The following is a 19,642-nucleotide window of genomic DNA, read 5'->3' on the forward strand; positions in this document are numbered from 1 at the left end:
GGCTTCTTTTTAAAATAAAAAAACCCCACTAAACACCACGTCCTCAGCTGGTGTAAATGTGCGCTGTTTCACTGATTTCACTGGAGCTACACTAAGTGAGACCAGATGAGTAACTGCACCTATAATCACTTGTGCATATGAGACGGTAGCAACTGCCATACAGGAAGAGAAGAGTGGCCCATCCAGTACAATATCATGTCTCAATGAGTGCCACTTACCAGCTGCATCAGAAGAAAGCAGAAGAAGAACGAATTAAGCCTCTATGGAGGAAACTTGGGGAGTTTCTTCCAAGACCCTAAATTAAAAATTGGGGGTGAGAATTTTCAGAGCTACCCAAGGGATGTGACTGCCCAAGTTCCTCAGATAGTGAGTTTTTGATGCTTGAATGATATACTATGATTTGCAATGCTACCACCGCCAAGGAAAAGATAGAAATTGCGAGACTTGTAATTCCTTTGGAGAAGTGTTGTCCTCAAGTGTAAAGAAGAAACAATTACAGTGTATCAAACGTTAGTCTTTTTTTCACTGTTGATGCTTAGATCCAAGGATGCACACATTTTTTAGCAAGAGATATTACTAATGTCGCCTTGTAACAGCGTGTAACAGGGGTGAACCTCGAACTTACTCTGTGTTACGAGGAGTCAGAACTATTGGGTTGTATTTCTGTTTCTGGAACTGACCCCCGTGTGACCTTCACCTCCACGTGCCTCTTGTTCTATGCCAAAAAAAACAAGGATAGTAAGGTTGTTACGGGTGGAAGTTTTTCGGCGTTCTCAGAACTCAAGATTCCAAAGCACCTGACAAACACGTATTGGTGTTTCACACATAAAAAGGGTTGTATTCTTAGAAGATTAATAAATTGTTCCTGGGATTAGACGCCTCTGCAATGAGTAATAGAGTCACTTAAAAAAAAAATAGAGGCCACGGGCTCTCATGTCATTCCTTTAATCAGGTCGTGATTCAAAGCCAAAGAATTTGGGGATATTTCATTTTCATTTGAATGTAATTTTGCATTTGGTGTATTTATAGGAAAACGAAGGGGCTCCCTTGGCGTTAATCCGCAGAGTTGCTTCAAACTGAAAGAGGTGCAGGGCCTTAAAGTCAAAGGAGGACATTTCTGCCTTCTTCCCTGGATATAGAATGCACTCCTAGAGATATATTTTACACTTAAAACAACATTCTGGTTCTTGCAGGAATGTTTTATGCAACATAACCTGTGGCTGGTGGGACTCTATGTCAAATCACAGCCAAAAGCCCTTTCCTCCTTCACCCATAATCCATGATTTCCATCTCTCCTGGGCTTCTTCCAGGGCTTAGTCAGTCCATTATCTTGCAAGACCTCAGTTTCTTGTCAGCTCAGTCATAGAGAGATGGAACTACAGGCCAGTCAGCCTCACCTCAGTCCCTGGAAAAATCATGGAGCAGGTCCTCAAGGAATCAATTCTGAAGCACTTAGAGGAGAGGAAGGTGATCAGGAACAGTAAGCATGGTTTCACCAAGGGCAAGTCATGCCTGACTAATCTAATTGCCTTCTATGACGAGATAACTGGCTCTGTGGATGAGGGGAAAGCGGTGGACGTGTTGTTCCTTGACTTTAGCAAAGCTTTTGACACGGTCTCCCACAGTATTCTTGCCAGCAAGTTAAAGAAGTATGGGCTGGATGAATGGACTATCAGGTGGATAGAAAGCTGGCTAGATTGTCGGGCTCAACAGGTAGAGATCAATGGCTCCATGTCTAGTTGGCAGCCAGTATCAAGTCGAGTGCCTCAAGGGTCGGTCCTGGGGCCGGTTTTGTTCACTATCTTCATAAATGATCTGGAGGACGGTGCGGATTGCACCCTCAGCAAGTTTGCAGATGACACTAAACTGGGAGAAGCGGTAGGTACGCTGGAGGGTAGGGATAGGATACAGAGGGCCCTAGACAAATTAGAGGATTGGGCCAAAAAGAAATCTGACGAGGTTCAACAAGGACAAGTGCAGAGTCCTGCACTTAGGACGGAAGAATCCCATGCACCGCTACAGACTAGGGACCAAATGGCTCGGCAGCAGTACTGCAAAAAAGGACCTAGGGGTTACAGTGGACGAGAAGCTGGATATGAGTCAACGGTGTACCCTTGTTGCCAAGAAGGCCAATGGCATTTTGGGATGTATAAGTAGGGGCATTGCCAGCAGATTGAGGGACGTGATCATTCCCCTCTAGTCAACATTGGTGAGGCCTCATCTGGAGTACTGTGTCCAGTTTTGGGCCCCACACTAGAAGAAGGATGTGGAAAAATTGGAAAGAGTCCAGCGGAGGGCAACAAAAATGATTAGGGGAGTGGAACACATGACTTATGAGGAGAGGCTGAGAGAACTGGGATTGTTCAGTCTGCAGAAGAGAAGAATGAGGGGGGATTTGATAGCTGCTTTCAACTACCTGAAAGGGGGTTCCAAAGAGGATGGCTCCAGACTGTTCTCAGTGGTAGCTGATGACAGAACAAGGAGTAACGGTCTCAAGTTGCAGTGGGGGAGGTTTAGGTTGGATACTAGGAAAAACATTTTCACTAGGAGGGTGGTGAAACACTGGAATGCGTTACCTAGGGAGGTGGTGGAATCTCCCTCCTTCGATATTTTTAAGGTCAGGCTTGACAAAGCCTTGGCTGGGATGATTTAGTTGGGGATTGGTCCTGCTTTGAGCAAGGGGTTGGACTAGATGACCTCCTGAGGTCCCTTCCAACCCTGATATTCTATGATTCTATGGTTTCTAACAGAGTACAAATTTAATGATTTAACTGAAAACCTTTCTAGAAAAGAGCACTGCTTCCTTCAACTCCCCCCTCTCCCTTCCATGGACCCATGAGTAAATCTGGTCTAGGAAACCCTTTGAGATACCATTGGTGACACAAGTGGCGGTCCTATGTTAGGTCAAGGTTTAATCATCGTAAGGTGAAATTCACCTCTGGGCAGAGGGCCAACACAAAGGCCCATGCTCCACTGAAGTCTCTACTCAGAGGTAGTTTGAAAGTTTAAAGTGGGGCTAAAATTGTCCACAGGCATCGTACTATCCCCCTGCCAAAAAGTGAATTTGAGACTTAAGGTCATGACAGGAAAGACACTGAAGGCAATGGAATGATTCCGATTGTTTTCAAAGGGAATTGGATCTGACCCGTTGGGGGTGGAGCTTGTGAGAAAGCAGAAAAATGGATCTTTGCTTCCTGGCAAGTTTATCATGAACTGTAGAATGCCCCTAACAATGACCTGCATGAACTGAAAGGACCAAAGGGGATATCTGTTCAGGACAGCCAGTTGTGCTACTGATGCAATTCTGAATCACCTTGACATGCATGCTCATTGCAGCACCAAGAGAGTCACTGGAATGATACTAGGAATGCAGATTGCAACGTGCATGTCACTCCCTTTGAGGCTGAGATTAGCCCAATACTCCCAAACCCTGAGAAAACAGCTCCATCAAAAGAAGGATTTACCGAGGCATGCAACTTTGTTTGGTAACTAAATGGGACTTCCTGTACCAAACGCATCACAGATCCTCCAGGCAGTCCTAGACACTGTATAAAAGCGCTCACAACTCAGGGTCCTTCTAAACACTTCTCCACACTTCAGCTCCTCGGTCAACTGGGTAAGTCCAATTTGAATCAAACTCTTTCTAACATCAAGAGGTGTCACAGTAGGATCCATTTCCATTTAAGACTGAATCTTGCATGTACGCTCTGTGATTTTTATCAGGGATTAGAGCGTTGTTCCATACATAATTATCTTGTGTAGATAATCAGTAGCTGGTTGTGGTGGATCCATGATTTGAAGCCAAAGGTGGGGATTTTAGGAGCACCAAATGCAATTGAGAAACATATTTCCTAATAACTGGAAATTGATTTCGGGCATTTAAATCTTCCTAAAGTAATTTTAGAAAGTTTCTTAGCCATTTTTTGCTTGGCTAGATTAGGAAGAAACTTTCCCAGTTTATTCCATACATGGCCAATTTAGGGGTCTTCTACTTTATTTGGAAGTAGCCGTTACTCCTCACTATTGGAGGCAGGAGAATTATTAAGCTGACAACTGGTGTGATCCAGTCTAGCAATTCCAATGTTCTTATGAGGAGAAATACCCATTGAAGATTTTTATACTCAGATGGTATAATTTATTGTCGCTCCATAGAAGTCAGTGGACCTGAACCCATTTTACCAGAGCTGAGGATCTTGTCCTTAGTGATTTATTTGAAGAAAAGAAAAGTTTCTGTTTATTCATCCGCAAGTATTCGTGACTCCCAAGGTTTAGAAAGCCAAAGAGCCACATTCTGGCACTGGACTCAACTGGTTTGAATGCAGAGGTTGAATCTTCAAAGGAAAGCCAATGATAGCAGTATCCCAGCCATGTTCTCTTTGAGCAATGTCTATAATGGACACCGAATCCCGGGGGTCCGTCAATGAAATAGTTACTCTTACTGGTTTTTCAGACAAAGTCATTGAGAAGGGTTCAAATGGGCCTGTTGGGAGGGAAGTTTACTGTGAGTGGATAAGAGGCATAGAAAGAGGAAATAGGGACCAATACGCAGCCACAAACATAGGGACTAAATCCACTCCTTCTCTCTCTTGGGCCCCACAGCGACATCACTGCAAGAGTAACCGAGTTTTGAGTCTTTTCTTCCACTGACACTAGTACCTTTTCTTTACTCTATTCCCTGTCAACCTCTGGAACTCCTTGCCAGAGGCTGTTGTGAAGGCCAGTACTATAATGGGGTTCAAGAGGGAGCTAGATAGATTCATGAAAGATAGGTCCATCAATGGCTATGAGCCAGGATGGGCAGGAGTGGTGTCCTCTGTTTTCCAGAAGCTGGGATTGGGTGACAGGGCATGGATCACTTGATGATAACCTGGTCTTTCCCTTTGGGGCACCTGCCATTGGCCACTGTCAGAGGACAGGATACTGGGCTTGATGGACCTTTGATCTGACCCAGTATGGCCATTCTTATCTTCTTATGTTTTGTTGTGTGTTTCAGGTTTGCACACAGAAAGATGTCTTGCTCCAGCCTGTGCTATCCAGAATGCGGGGTGGCCCAGCCCAGTCCAGTTTCTGGCAGCTGGAACGAGCCATGTGTTAGGCAGTGCCCTGACTCTGAAGTGGTCATCAGACCATCACCCGTTGTCGTGACCATCCCGGGACCAATTCTCAGCACTTTCCCTCAGCAGAGTGAAGTGGCAGCTGTAGGAGCACCTGTGGTCGGAGCCGGCTACGGGGGTTCATTCGGTGTGGGGGGATTGTACGGGGGCTATGGAGGCCGTTACGGAGGATTGTATGGTTACGGGGGATTAGGTGCTTATGGAGGCCGTTACGGAGGATTGTATGGTTACGGGGGATTAGGTGCTTATGGGGGCCGTTATGGTTACGGGGGATTGAGTAGTTACGGGGGCCGTTATGGTGGACTGTGCGGTTACGGGGGATTGTATGGTTATGGGGGTGGTTTCGGGGGATTGTGTGGTTACGGGGGCCCTTATGGCGGACTGTGCGGTTATGGGGGCCGTTATGGTGGACTGTGTGGTTACGGGGGAGGTTACGGTTATGGAGGATTATCCGGTTCTGGGGTATCTTGCCATAGGTACCTGAGTGGAAGCTGTACACCATGTTAAACCCTGCAGGAATATCAATGGTAAAAAAAAGACCAGGAAATGAAGAACAAGCTACAGATTCAGATGGAGATTTCAGAAGCGCTGTGCAGGCATGGCTCCACTTGAATTCAACGCGAGCTGTGTCTGCTCAGCGCCTTTGTCTCCTAGACCCATTTCTAATGTTATGCTTATAAACTCTTTCTGCCAATGCTTTCCCAACCGCGTGCTTAGTCTCTTAGTCACATGTGGACTCATTCTGAATTACACTCAGGCTGTTTGCACTTACCCCTCAGTGTGAAGGAAACAGGGGCCTTAAAACAGGCATCAGTTGTATTTATTATCGCTTTAATTTGTTTGTCCAACTCTGCACCTGCGAAAAAGGAAAAACAACATCTCGCCTCAAATGCATCGCAAGGAAGCGGGTGATCAGTCGCAGCCCCTCTGGAAACACGTGAAATACCTTCTTTCTCTTGTGTATTATTTCTATCTGTAACTGTGTATTGCAAATTTCATTCTCATTAAAAACTATGCTGCATCGTAATATCGGTCTTCTGGCTTTCCTTGTTCCTCCCTCCTTGTTTAGAAATCCTGCTGCATGAAATTCACCCCTGTAGAGCAGGCAGCACCAGACACCTCTCAAGTTGCAACTTTCGAAGGCATGGAGTGATAGGAGATTAAAGCCCTTTAAGTGGTTCATAGCGATGTGGAAGCTTTTCGAGATATTAAAAGATCACAGCTGTAGAGTTTGACAATCAAGTCTGTTTGCCACCATTGTTAATTCCTTGTTTCACCCTGGTCTGTCACAAGGTAACGAAAACACAACAAAAGCTGAAGATCAAAAAGTTTCTACGTTGTGCAGCTGCTGTTAGAAAGTTAAAAGGCTTAAAGAAACGCTCCTTATTCCTGGATAGGAGAGAACCTAGCCGGATTCTCCTTGACACTAAAGTCTTGTGACACTCCTCTGGCATTGGAAAGAGGCAGGAAAGTCACTACAAATGTCGGTCCCATACACCTTAAGGCCCTGCTGCCTTTGCACTTTACAGAGTGGTGTAAAAACCCATAGCGCAGTAGAGAATCAGGCCCACTGTGTTGATAACAGTGGAAGCGCATAGCCAGGAAGGCATTAGAAGACCCATCCTTTGAATAATGGGAAACATTCGGCATGTTTGCAGAGGTGCTGATCAAGTGGAGCTCTTTTGTTATTTCACAAAGAGTTCGATGTACTCAGGACTTCTCAAAGACAGGCCTATGCGCTAAACCATCAATCTGTATCTTGCTGTTCATTTCCTGGTTCTTCCTTTTTCTTTGCATATGCCTACTGGGTTTAACAGAGCCCACTGTTTCCATTAAGGTACCCATGGCCCCATCACCATCCCCGCAACACTATATTCCTCCCACAACCATAAAGTGCCTTGTAACCACAGAATCTTTTATGCTCAAATAAATTGGTTAGTCTCTAAGGTGCCACAAGTCCTCCTTTTCTTTTTCCTAACCATATGAATCCCGATAACCATGTCATGTCCCAGAACCAAAGGGACCCCCCAACTACATAAGCCTCCATAACGGAATAAGGTTCTATCACCACATACGCCCCCATCACCACCTCCAGTGTCAGCTGCTGCTGGAGATCCCACTGTGCTTTCCTGAGGGAAAGGACTGAGAATATGTTAGAGAGGGAGATTGGCGAAATTCGGGTATTTGTTCTCAATGAAGCTGTGATCTGGGGGTGAAAGGCTCATTGCTTAATGGCAAAAAGATGTATTCCTGTGCAATTCAGGCCTTTAACGCTGCAGCTTTAAATTCGTTATTGATCCTGGTGTATCTCTACAGAGAGGGATGCCCTCAGACATTTCTCTTGGTGATGCAGAGAGAATGGTGCTCACAGTACTCTGGAGGAAATAGTGACTGAGATGGATTTACTGCATTTCTTCAAGATTGGCAGGGATATAAACTCTTGTGCTTCAGGGCATCGTCCAATCGTCCGTGGGGGCAGATCGGATTGACGGGGGATAGTGAAAAAGTTCCTCTGGGGGCAGGTGATCCCATGCCTGTGTTCTGCTGGGTTTCTTGCACCTCCCTGTGAAGCCTCGGGCACTCACCACTGTGGGAGAGAGGCCTGATCTGCTGCAGCAATGCCTATGTTCTTCCCTTCCAAGGAGGGGTCAATAGGTATGGTATGACGTTGAATAGAGCTGTGTTACCCTTAAATAACACCCGGTGGCAGATGGCTAAATCTCCCCTCACTGTGTGAGTATTACATCATGTCATTGAAGAGCCGGGATGGTCTGGATACATTTTTTTCTTTTGCGTTGTCAAATCAAAAATTTGATTAGTGCAAAATCCTCATTTTCCGGGAACTGAGACCCACGAAAATGTTGAAGAAAAACATAGTAGAAAATGCAAACTTGCTCTGCGCAGTTCCTGCAATATCAAGCTATGGTACAGCCAGGGGGGTTTACATAAGAATGGTAATATGGAGCGCAAGGAGGAACAGCTTCCTAAAACACCATTAGATTCTTGTACTGAAGTAATGGTCAGTGTACTAATCTCTTCATATCACAGAGGAGATTCCTGACTGCTGCAAATGACTTTGGTGTAATGTCATTTGTCTTTAGGGGTGGCCAGTATTCTTTTCCTTCCGAAAATCTGGGTGGCTATCCAGCAAAGACTCACACAGACACTTTCCATGAAGCACGTGATTGGTCTTTTTGAAATGAAAGGAAATATTTACATTCTTAAGGTGAAAATCTGTGTAAGACTTAGGAGGAAAAGACTTTTTGCAAAACAGATGATGCAAGGAAGAATTCCACCCCTGTGCAGAGAGCCTGCATAATGCTATGAACCACTTAAAGGGCTTTACTCTCCTACCACTCCATGCCTTCGAAAGTTGCAACTTGAGAGGTGTCTGGTGCTGCCTGCTCTACAGGGGTGAATTTCATGCAGCAGGATTTCTAAACAAGGAGGGAGGAACAAGGAAAGCCAGAAGACCGATATTACGATGCAGCATAGTTTTTAATGAGAATGAAATTTGCAATACACAGTTACAGAAAGAAATAATACACAAGAGAAAGAAGGTATTTCACGTGTTTCCAGAAGGGCTGCGACCGATCACCCGCTTCCTTGCGATGCATTTGAGGCAAGAAGTTGTTTTTCCTTTTTCGCAGGTGCAGAGTTGGACAAACAAATTCGAGTGATAATAAATACAACTAATGCCTGTCTTAAGGCCCCTCTTTCCGTCAGACTACGGGGTTAGTGCAAACAGCCTGAGTGTAATTCAGAATGAGTCCACATGTGACTGAGAGACTAAGCACGCAGTTGGGAAAGCATAGGCAGAAAGAGTTTATAAGCATAACATTAGAAATGGGTCTAGGAGACAATGGCGCTGAGCAGACACAGCTCGCGTTGAATTCAAGTGGAGCCATGCCTGCACAGCGCTTCTGAAATCTCCATCTGAATCTGTAGCTTGTTCTTCATTTCCTGGTCTTTTCTTTTACCATTGATATTCCTGCAGGGTTTAACATGGTGTACAGCTTCCACTCAGGTACCTATGGCAAGATACCCCGGAACCGGATAATCCTCCATAACCGTAACCTCCCCCGTAACCACACCATCCACCATAACGGCCCCCGTAACCACTCAATCCCCCGAATCCATAACGGCCCCCGTAAGCACCTAATCCCCCGTAACCATACAATCCTCCGTAACGGCCTCCATAGCCCCCGTACAATCCCCCCAAACCGAATGAACCCCCATAGCCGGCTCCGACCACAGGTGCTCCAACAGCTGCCACTTCACTCTGCTGAGGGAAATTGCTGAGAATTGGTCCTGGGATGGTCACGACAACTGGGGATGGTCTGATCACTATTTCGGAGTCAGGGCACTGCCTAACGCACGGCTCATTGAAGCTGCCAGAAACTGGACTGGGCCGGGCCACCCCGCATTCTGGATAGTACAGGCTGGAACAAGACATCTTTCTGTGATGGAGGTAAACCTGAAACACACAACAGGGAGTAGAGTAAAAAGAAGGTACATGTGCCAGTGAAAGAAAGGACTCAAACCTCAGTTACCGTAGTAGTGAGGTCTACGTGGGGCCCGAGAGAGACAGGAGGAGTGGACTTAGTTCCTATCTTTTTGGCTATATATTTGTTCCTATTTCCTCTTTCTTTGCCTCTTATCCACTCACACTAAATGTACCTCCCAATTGTCCCATTTGAAGCCCTCTCAGTGACCTGTCTAAAAACACCGCCTGGAATAAGTGTAATTATTTCTTTGAAGGATACCTGTGACCGTTATAGACATTTCTCAAAGAGAACTTGGCTGGGATAATGCTGATCTTTCCCTTTCCCTTGAGGATTCAACCTCTGCATGCAAACCAGTTGAGTCCAGTGTCAGAGTGTGGCTCTTTGGTTTTCCAAACCCTGGGAGTCACCAATACTTGCTAAGGAAGGAACAGAAACTTTTCCTTTCTCCAAAGAAATCACTAAGGACAAGATCCTCAGCTCTGGTAAAATGGGTTCAGGTCCACTGACTTCCATGGAGCGACCCTAAATTACACCATCTGAGTGTAAGAATCTTCAGTGGGCATTTCTGCTCATAAGAATGTAGGAATTGCCAGATTGGATCACACCAGTTGTCAGCTTAATAATTCTCCTGGCTCCAACAGTGAGGAGTCACAGCTCCTTCAGCATAAAGAAGACCCCCTGAATTGGCCATTTATGGCCTAAGGTGGCGAAGTTTCTTCCTAATCTATCCCAGAGAAAAATGGCTGAGGAACTTTCTAATATTACTTTAAAGATTTAAATGCCCTAATTCTATTTCCAGTTAATCGGAAATATGTTTCCCAATTGCATATGGTGCTCCTAAAATCCCCACCTGTGGCTCCGAATCATGGATCCACCAGCACTTGCAAGTGAATAACTACAAAAGACGATAATGGAGAAACACCCTCGTCCCTAATAAAAATACAGAGAGTATGTACAAGAGTTAGTCTTAAAATGAAAATGGACCCTACTGTGACAGCTCTTGTGTTGGAAAGAGATTGAGTCCAATTGGACTTACCCAGTTCACCGAGGAGACGAAGTCCAAAGAAGCGTTTAGAAGAGACCTGAGCAGTGAATCCTTTTATACAGTTTTTAGGACTGCCTGGAGGATCTGCGTTGCATTTGGTACAGGAAGTCCTAACTAGCTACCAAACAAAGTATAATGCCTCGGTAAATGCTCCTTTTGAACCTGCTGTTTTCTCAGGGTTTGGGATTATTGGACTAATCCTAATAATGCACGTTGCAGTCTGCATTGCTTGTGTCATTCCAGTGACTCTCTTGGTGGTGCAATGAGAATGCATGTCAAGGTGATTCAGAGCTGCATCAGTAGCACAACTGGCTGTCCTGAGCAGATCTCCCCTTTGGTCCTTTCTGTTCATACTGGTCATTCTTAGGGGCACTGGACATTTCATTATAAACCTGCTTGGAAGCAGAGAGCTATTTTTCTGCATTCTCACAACCTCCATCCCCATCTCAGATCCAATTCCCTTTGTAATCAGTTGGAAATATTCCTTTGCCTTCAGTGCGTTTCCTGTCATGACCTTAAGTCTCAAATTCACCCTTTGGCGGGGGGATCGAACAATGCCTATGGACAACTTTAGTTCTGCTTTAAACTTTCAAACTACGTCTTAGCATGGACTTAGGTATAGTACAAGCCTTTGTGATGACCCTCTGCCCAGGAGTGAATTTCAACCTACAGTGATTAAATGAAGGCATTGACACTGCTCAGGTTAGAGCAGTCAGGTTACCTTAAACTTTCAAAGAACGTTTTCGCAAGGACTTGCTTTGAAGTTGAAGCAACTGTGCTGATTTCCACCATGAGAGCATCTTCATTTTCCTATATAATAATTTTAAAAAATACCAAATGCAAAATTACATTTGAATGAAAATGCAATATCCCCAAATTCTTTGGCTTTGAATCATGACCTGATTAAAGGAATAACACAAGAAACCTTGGCCTCTATTTTTTTTTTCAGGTGACTCTATTAGTGAATGCAGAGGCTTCTAATCCCAAAACAATTTAATAATAGTCTCAGAATACAACTCTTTGCATTTATGAAACACCAATGAGTGTTCTTCGGTGCTTTGAAATCTTCAGTTCAAAGAACGCTGAACAATTTCCAGTCTGAACATCCTCACTATCCCTGATTTCTAGGTAGAGAAAAAAGAAGCACATTGAGGTGAAGGTTGCACGGGTATGAGTTGCAGAAACAGAAATACAGCCCAATACTTCTGACTCCTCCTACCACGGGCTAAGCACGTGCTCCATCCCTGTGACACCCTTTTTTTGGAAGATACGTTTAGGGCATTCTGCAGAAAGCTTTTCAGCCGTAGTTGGAATGATCTGTAAAGTAGAAAATACACCCCCAATGCCACTTCTTCTAACCTGAGCAGTGTCAATCCCTTCATTTAATCACTGTAGGTTGAAATTCACTGCCCAAGTTCCTCAGATAGCGAGTTTTTGATGCTTGAATGATATACTATGATTTGCAATGCTACCACCGCCAAGGAAAAGATAGAAATTGCGAGACTTGTAATTCCTTTGGAGAAGTGTTGTCCTCAAGTGTAAAGAAGAAACAATTAAAGTGTATCAAACGTTAGTCTTTTTTTCACTGTTGATGCTTAGATCCAAGGATGCACACATTTTTTAGCAAGAGATATTACTAATGTCGCCTTGTAACAGCGTGTAACAGGGGTGAACCTCGAACTTACTCTGTGTTACGAGGAGTCAGAACTATTGGGTTGTATTTCTGTTTCTGGAACAGACCCCCGTGTGACCTTCACCTCCACGTGCCTCTTGTTCTATGCCAAAAAAAACAAGGATAGTAAGGTTGTTACGGGTGGAAGTTTTTCGGCGTTCTCACAACTCAAGATTCCAAAGCACCTGACAAACACGTATTGGTGTTTCACACATAAAAAGGGTTGTATTCTTAGAAGATTAATAAATTGTTCCTGGGATTAGACGCCTCTGCAATGAGTAATAGAGTCACTTAAAAAAAAAAAAATAGAGGCCACGGGCTCTCATGTCATTCCTTTAATCAGGTCGTGATTCAAAGCCAAAGAATTTGGGGATATTTCATTTTCATTCGAATGTAATTTTGCATTTGGTGTATTTATAGGAAAACGAAGGGGCTCCCTTGGCGTTAATCCGCAGAGTTGCTTCAAACTGAAAGAGGTGCAGGGCCTTAAAGTCAAAGGAGGACATTTCTGCCTTCTTCCCTGGATATAGAATGCACTCCTAGAGATATATTTTACACTTAAAACAACATTCTGGTTCTTGCAGGAATGTTTTATGCAACATAACCTGTGGCTGGTGGGACTCTATGTCAAATCACAGCCAAAAGCCCTTTCCTCCTTCACCCATAATCCATGATTTCCATCTCTCCTGGGCTTCTTCCAGGGCTTAGTCAGTCCATTATCTTGCAAGACCTCAGTTTCTTGTCAGCTCAGTCATAGAGAGATGGAACTACAGGCCAGTCAGCCTCACCTCAGTCCCTGGAAAAATCATGGAGCAGGTCCTCAAGGAATCAATTCTGAAGCACTTAGAGGAGAGGAAGGTGATCAGGAACAGTAAGCATGGTTTCACCAAGGGCAAGTCATGCCTGACTAATCTAATTGCCTTCTATGACGAGATAACTGGCTCTGTGGATGAGGGGAAAGCGGTGGACGTGTTGTTCCTTGACTTTAGCAAAGCTTTTGACACGGTCTCCCACAGTATTCTTGCCAGCAAGTTAAAGAAGTATGGGCTGGATGAATGGACTATCAGGTGGATAGAAAGCTGGCTAGATTGTCGGGCTCAACAGGTAGAGATCAATGGCTCCATGTCTAGTTGGCAGCCAGTATCAAGTCGAGTGCCTCAAGGGTCGGTCCTGGGGCCGGTTTTGTTCACTATCTTCATAAATGATCTGGAGGACGGTGCGGATTGCACCCTCAGCAAGTTTGCAGATGACACTAAACTGGGAGAAGCGGTAGGTACGCTGGAGGGTAGGGATAGGATACAGAGGGCCCTAGACAAATTAGAGGATTGGGCCAAAAAGAAATCTGACGAGGTTCAACAAGGACAAGTGCAGAGTCCTGCACTTAGGACGGAAGAATCCCATGCACCGCTACAGACTAGGGACCAAATGGCTCGGCAGCAGTTCTGCAAAAAAAGGACCTAGGGGTTACAGTGGACGAGAAGCTGGATATGAGTCAACGGTGTACCCTTGTTGCCAAGAAGGCCAATGGCATTTTGGGATGTATAAGTAGGGGCATTGCCAGCGGATTGAGGGACGTGATCATTCCCCTCTAGTCAACATTGGTGAGGCCTCATCTGGAGTACTGTGTCCAGTTTTGGGCCCCACACTAGAAGAAGGATGTGGAAAAATTGGAAAGAGTCCAGCGGAGGGCAACAAAAATGATTAGGGGAGTGGAACACATGACTTATGAGGAGAGGCTGAGGGAACTGGGATTGTTCAGTCTGCAGAAGAGAAGAATGAGGGGGGATTTGATAGCTGCTTTCAACTACCTGAAAGGGGGTTCCAAAGAGGATGGCTCCAGACTGTTCTCAGTGGTAGCTGATGACAGAACAAGGAGTAACGGTCTCAAGTTGCAGTGGGGGAGGTTTAGGTTGGATACTAGGAAAAACATTTTCACTAGGAGGGTGGTGAAACACTGGAATGCGTTACCTAGGGAGGTGGTGGAATCTCCCTCCTTCGATATTTTTAAGGTCAGGCTTGACAAAGCCTTGGCTGGGATGATTTAGTTGGGGATTGGTCCTGCTTTGAGCAAGGGGTTGGACTAGATGACCTCCTGAGGTCCCTTCCAACCCTGATATTCTATGATTCTATGGTTTCTAACAGAGTACAAATTTAATGATTTAACTGAAAACCTTTCTAGAAAAGAGCACTGCTTCCTTCAACTCCCCCCTCTCCCTTCCATGGACCCATGAGTAAATCTGGTCTAGGAAACCCTTTGAGATACCATTGGTGACACAAGTGGCGGTCCTATGTTAGGTCAAGGTTTAATCATCGTAAGGTGAAATGGAATGATTCCGATTGTTTTCAAAGGGAATTGGATCTGACCCGTTGGGGGTGGAGCTTGTGAGAAAGCAGAAAAATGGATCTTTGCTTCCTGGCAAGTTTATCATGAACTGTAGAATGCCCCTAACAATGACCTGCATGAACTGAAAGGACCAAAGGGGATATCTGTTCAGGACAGCCAGTTGTGCTACTGATGCAATTCTGAATCACCTTGACATGCATGCTCATTGCAGCACCAAGAGAGTCACTGGAATGATACTAGGAATGCAGATTGCAACGTGCATGTCACTCCCTTTGAAGCTGAGATTAGCCCAATACTCCCAAACCCTGAGAAAACAGCTCCATCAAAAGAAGGATTTACCGAGGCATGCAACTTTGTTTGGTAACTAAATGGGACTTCCTGTACCAAACGCATCACAGATCCTCCAGGCAGTCCTAGACACTGTATAAAAGCGCTCACAACTCAGGGTCCTTCTAAACACTTCTCCACACTTCAGCTCCTCGGTCAACTGGGTAAGTCCAATTTGAATCAAACTCTTTCTAACATCAAGAGGTGTCACAGTAGGATCCATTTCCATTTAAGACTGAATCTTGCATGTACGCTCTGTGATTTTTATCAGGGATTAGAGCGTTGTTCCATACATAATTATCTTGTGTAGATAATCAGTAGCTGGTTGTGGTGGATCCATGATTTGAAGCCAAAGGTGGGGATTTTAGGAGCACCAAATGCAACTGAGAAACATATTTCCTAATAACTGGAAATTGATTTCGGGCATTTAAATCTTCCTAAAGTAATTTTAGAAAGTTTCTTAGCCATTTTTTGCTTGGCTAGATTAGGAAGAAACTTTCCCAGTTTATTCCATACATGGCCAATTTAGGGGTCTTCTACTTTATTTGGAAGTAGCCGTTACTCCTCACTATTGGAGGCAGGAGAATTATTAAGCTGACAACTGGTGTGATCCAGTCTAGCAATTCCAATGTTCTTATGAGGAGAAATACCCATTGAAGATTCTTATACTCAGATGGTATAATTTATTGTCGCTCCATAGAAGTCAGTGGACCTGAACCCATTTTACCAGAGCTGAGGATCTTGTCCTTAGTGATTTATTTGAAGAAAATAAAAGTTTCTGTTTATTCATCCGCAAGTATTCGTGACTCCCAAGGTTTAGAAAGCCAAAGAGCCACATTCTGGCACTGGACTCAACTGGTTTGAATGCAGAGGTTGAATCTTCAAAGGAAAGCCAATGATAGCAGTATCCCAGCCATGTTCTCTTTGAGCAATGTCTATAATGGACACCGAATCCCGGGGGTCCGTCAATGAAATAGTTACTCTTACTGGTTTTTCAGACAAAGTCATTGAGAAGGGTTCAAATGGGCCTGTTGGGAGGGAAGTTTACTGTGAGTGGATAAGAGGCATAGAAAGAGGAAATAGGGACCAATACGCAGCCACAAACATAGGGACTAAATCCACTCCTTCTCTCTCTTGGGCCCCACAGCGACATCACTGCAAGAGTAACCGAGTTTTGAGTCTTTTCTTCCACTGACACTAGTACCTTTTCTTTACTCTATTCCCTGTCAACCTCTGGAACTCCTTGCCAGAGGCTGTTGTGAAGGCCAGTACTATAATGGGGTTCAAGAGGGAGCTAGATAGATTCATGAAAGATAGGTCCATCAATGGCTATGAGCCAGGATGGGCAGGAGTGGTGTCCTCTGTTTTCCAGAAGCTGGGATTGGGTGACAGGGCATGGATCACTTGATGATAACCTGGTCTTTCCCTTTGGGGCACCTGCCATTGGCCACTGTCAGAGGACAGGATACTGGGCTTGATGGACCTTTGATCTGACCCAGTATGGCCATTCTTATCTTCTTATGTTTTGTTGTGTGTTTCAGGTTTGCACACAGAAAGATGTCTTGCTCCAGCCTGTGCTATCCAGAATGCGGGGTGGCCCAGCCCAGTCCAGTTTCTGGCAGCTGGAACGAGCCATGTGTTAGGCAGTGCCCTGACTCTGAAGTGGTCATCAGACCATCACCCGTTGTCGTGACCATCCCGGGACCAATTCTCAGCACTTTCCCTCAGCAGAGTGAAGTGGCAGCTGTAGGAGCACCTGTGGTCGGAGCCGGCTACGGGGGTTCATTCGGTGTGGGGGGATTGTACGGGGGCTATGGAGGCCGTTACGGAGGATTGTATGGTTACGGGGGATTAGGTGCTTATGGAGGCCGTTACGGAGGATTGTATGGTTACGGGGGATTAGGTGCTTATGGGGGCCGTTATGGTTACGGGGGATTGAGTAGTTACGGGGGCCGTTATGGTGGACTGTGCGGTTACGGGGGATTGTATGGTTATGGGGGTGGTTTCGGGGGATTGTGTGGTTACGGGGGCCCTTATGGCGGACTGTGCGGTTATGGGGGCCGTTATGGTGGACTGTGTGGTTACGGGGGAGGTTACGGTTATGGAGGATTATCCGGTTCCGGGGTATCTTGCCATAGGTACCTGAGTGGAAGCTGTACACCATGTTAAACCCTGCAGGAATATCAATGGTAAAAAAAAGACCAGGAAATGAAGAACAAGCTACAGATTCAGATGGAGATTTCAGAAGCGCTGTGCAGGCATGGCTCCACTTGAATTCAACGCGAGCTGTGTCTGCTCAGCGCCTTTGTCTCCTAGACCCATTTCTAATGTTATGCTTATAAACTCTTTCTGCCAATGCTTTCCCAACCGCGTGCTTAGTCTCTCAGTCACATGTGGACTCATTCTGAATTACACTCAGGCTGTTTGCACTTACCCCTCAGTGTGAAGGAAACAGGGGCCTTAAAACAGGCATCAGTTGTATTTATTATTGCTTTAATTTGTTTGTCCAACTCTGCACCTGCGAAAAAGGAAAAACAACATCTCGCCTCAAATGCATCGCAAGGAAGCGGGTGATCAGTCGCAGCCCCTCTGGAAACACGTGAAATACCTTCTTTCTCTTGTGTATTATTTCTATCTGTAACTGTGTATTGCAAATTTCATTCTCATTAAAAACTATGCTGCATCGTAATATCGGTCTTCTGGCTTTCCTTGTTCCTCCCTCCTTGTTTAGAAATCCTGCTGCATGAAATTCACCCCTGTAGAGCAGGCAGCACCAGACACCTCTCAAGTTGCAACTTTCGAAGGCATGGAGTGATAGGAGATTAAAGCCCTTTAAGTGGTTCATAGCGATGTGGAAGCTTTTCGAGATATTAAAAGATCACAGCTGTAGAGTTTGACAATCAAGTCTGTTTGCCACCATTGTTAATTCCTTGTTTCACCCTGGTCTGTCACAAGGTAACGAAAACACAACAAAAGCTGAAGATCAAAAAGTTTCTACGTTGTGCAGCTGCTGTTAGAAAGTTAAAAGGCTTAAAGAAACGCTCCTTATTCCTGGATAGGAGAGAACCTAGCCGGATTCTCCTTGACACTAAAGTCTTGTGACACTCCTCTGGCATTGGAAAGAGGCAGGAAAGTCACTACAAATGTCGGTCCCATACACCTTAAGGCCCTGCTGCCTTTGCACTTTACAGAGTGGTGTAAAAACCCATAGCGCAGTAGAGAATCAGGCCCACTGTGTTGATAACAGTGGAAGCGCATAGCCAGGAAGGCATTAGAAGACCCATCCTGTGAATGATGGGAAACATTCGGCATGTTTGCAGAGGTGCTGATCAAGTGGAGCTCTTTTGTTATTTCACAAAGAGTTCGATGTACTCAGGACTTCTCAAAGACAGGCCTATGCGCTAAACCATCAATCTGTATCTTGCTGTTCATTTCCTGGTTCTTCCTTTTTCTTTGCATATGCCTACTGGGTTTAACAGAGCCCACTGTTTCCATTAAGGTACCCATGGCCCCATCACCATCCCCGCAACACTATATTCCTCCCACAACCATAAAGTGCCTTGTAACCACAGAATCTTTTATGCTCAAATAAATTGGTTAGTCTCTAAGGTGCCACAAGTCCTCCTTTTCTTTTTCCTAACCATATGAATCCCGATAACCATGTCATGTCCCAGAACCAAAGGGACCCCCCAACTACATAAGCCTCCATAACGGAATAAGGTTCTATCACCACATACGCCCCCATCACCACCTCCAGTGTCAGCTGCTGCTGGAGATCCCACTGTGCTTTCCTGAGGGAAAGGACTGAGAATATGTTAGAGAGGGAGATTGGCGAAATTCGGGTATTTGTTCTCAATGAAGCTGTGATCTGGGGGTGAAAGGCTCATTGCTTAATGGCAAAAAGATGTATTCCTGTGCAATTCAGGCCTTTAACGCTGCAGCTTTAAATTCGTTATTGATCCTGGTGTATCTCTACAGAGAGGGATGCCCTCAGACATTTCTCTTGGTGATGCAGAGAGAATGGTGCTCACAGTACTCTGGAGGAAATAGTGACTGAGATGGATTTACTGCATTTCTTCAAGATTGGCAGGGATATAAACTCTTGTGCTTCAGGGCATCGTCCAATCGTCCGTGGGGGCAGATCGGATTGACGGGGGATAGTGAAAAAGTTCCTCTGGGGGCAGGTGATCCCATGCCTGTGTTCTGCTGGGTTTCTTGCACCTCCCTGTGAAGCCTCGGGCACTCACCACTGTGGGAGAGAGGCCTGATCTGCTGCAGCAATGCCTATGTTCTTCCCTTCCAAGGAGGGGTCAATAGGTATGGTATGACGTTGAATAGAGCTGTGTTACCCTTAAATAACACCCGGTGGCAGATGGCTAAATCTCCCCTCACTGTGTGAGTATTACATCATGTCATTGAAGAGCCGGGATGGTCTGGATACATTTTTTTCTTTTGCGTTGTCAAATCAAAAATTTGATTAGTGCAAAATCCTCATTTTCCGGGAACTGAGACCCACGAAAATGTTGAAGAAAAACATAGTAGAAAATGCAAACTTGCTCTGCGCAGTTCCTGCAATATCAAGCTATGGTACAGCCAGGGGGGTTTACATAAGAATGGTAATATGGAGCGCAA

At 45.1% G+C, this 19,642-nt stretch overlaps 2 protein-coding genes across 2 annotated transcripts; both read left to right on the top strand.

Annotated features, from left to right (window-relative positions):
• Positions 1-3,595: 3,595 nt before the first annotated feature.
• On the top strand, positions 3,596-6,141 carry LOC142069925 (uncharacterized). Its single transcript, XM_075122720.1, has 2 exons — positions 3,596-3,616; positions 4,994-6,141. The coding sequence occupies exon 2, from the start codon at positions 5,010-5,012 to the stop codon at positions 5,619-5,621; it is 612 nt and encodes a 203-aa protein (XP_074978821.1). The 5' UTR covers positions 3,596-3,616; positions 4,994-5,009; the 3' UTR covers positions 5,622-6,141.
• Positions 6,142-15,153: 9,012 nt separating this feature from the next.
• LOC125625956 (uncharacterized) lies at positions 15,154-17,699 on the top strand. The gene is made up of 2 exons (XM_048828616.2): positions 15,154-15,174; positions 16,552-17,699. The coding sequence occupies exon 2, from the start codon at positions 16,568-16,570 to the stop codon at positions 17,177-17,179; it is 612 nt and encodes a 203-aa protein (XP_048684573.1). The 5' UTR covers positions 15,154-15,174; positions 16,552-16,567; the 3' UTR covers positions 17,180-17,699.
• The last annotated feature ends 1,943 nt before the right edge of the window (positions 17,700-19,642 follow it).

The sequence above is a fragment of the Caretta caretta genome, chromosome 24 (genome assembly GCF_965140235.1).
Source record: "Caretta caretta isolate rCarCar2 chromosome 24, rCarCar1.hap1, whole genome shotgun sequence".
NCBI classification, from domain to species: domain Eukaryota; kingdom Metazoa; phylum Chordata; order Testudines; family Cheloniidae; genus Caretta; species Caretta caretta.

Excerpts from the sequence above, each read along its gene's own strand:
- LOC142069925 (XM_075122720.1), top strand. The coding sequence starts at position 5,010 with ATGTCTTGCTCCAGCCTGTGCTATCCAGAATGCGGGGTGGCCCAGCCC.
- LOC125625956 (XM_048828616.2), top strand. The coding sequence starts at position 16,568 with ATGTCTTGCTCCAGCCTGTGCTATCCAGAATGCGGGGTGGCCCAGCCC.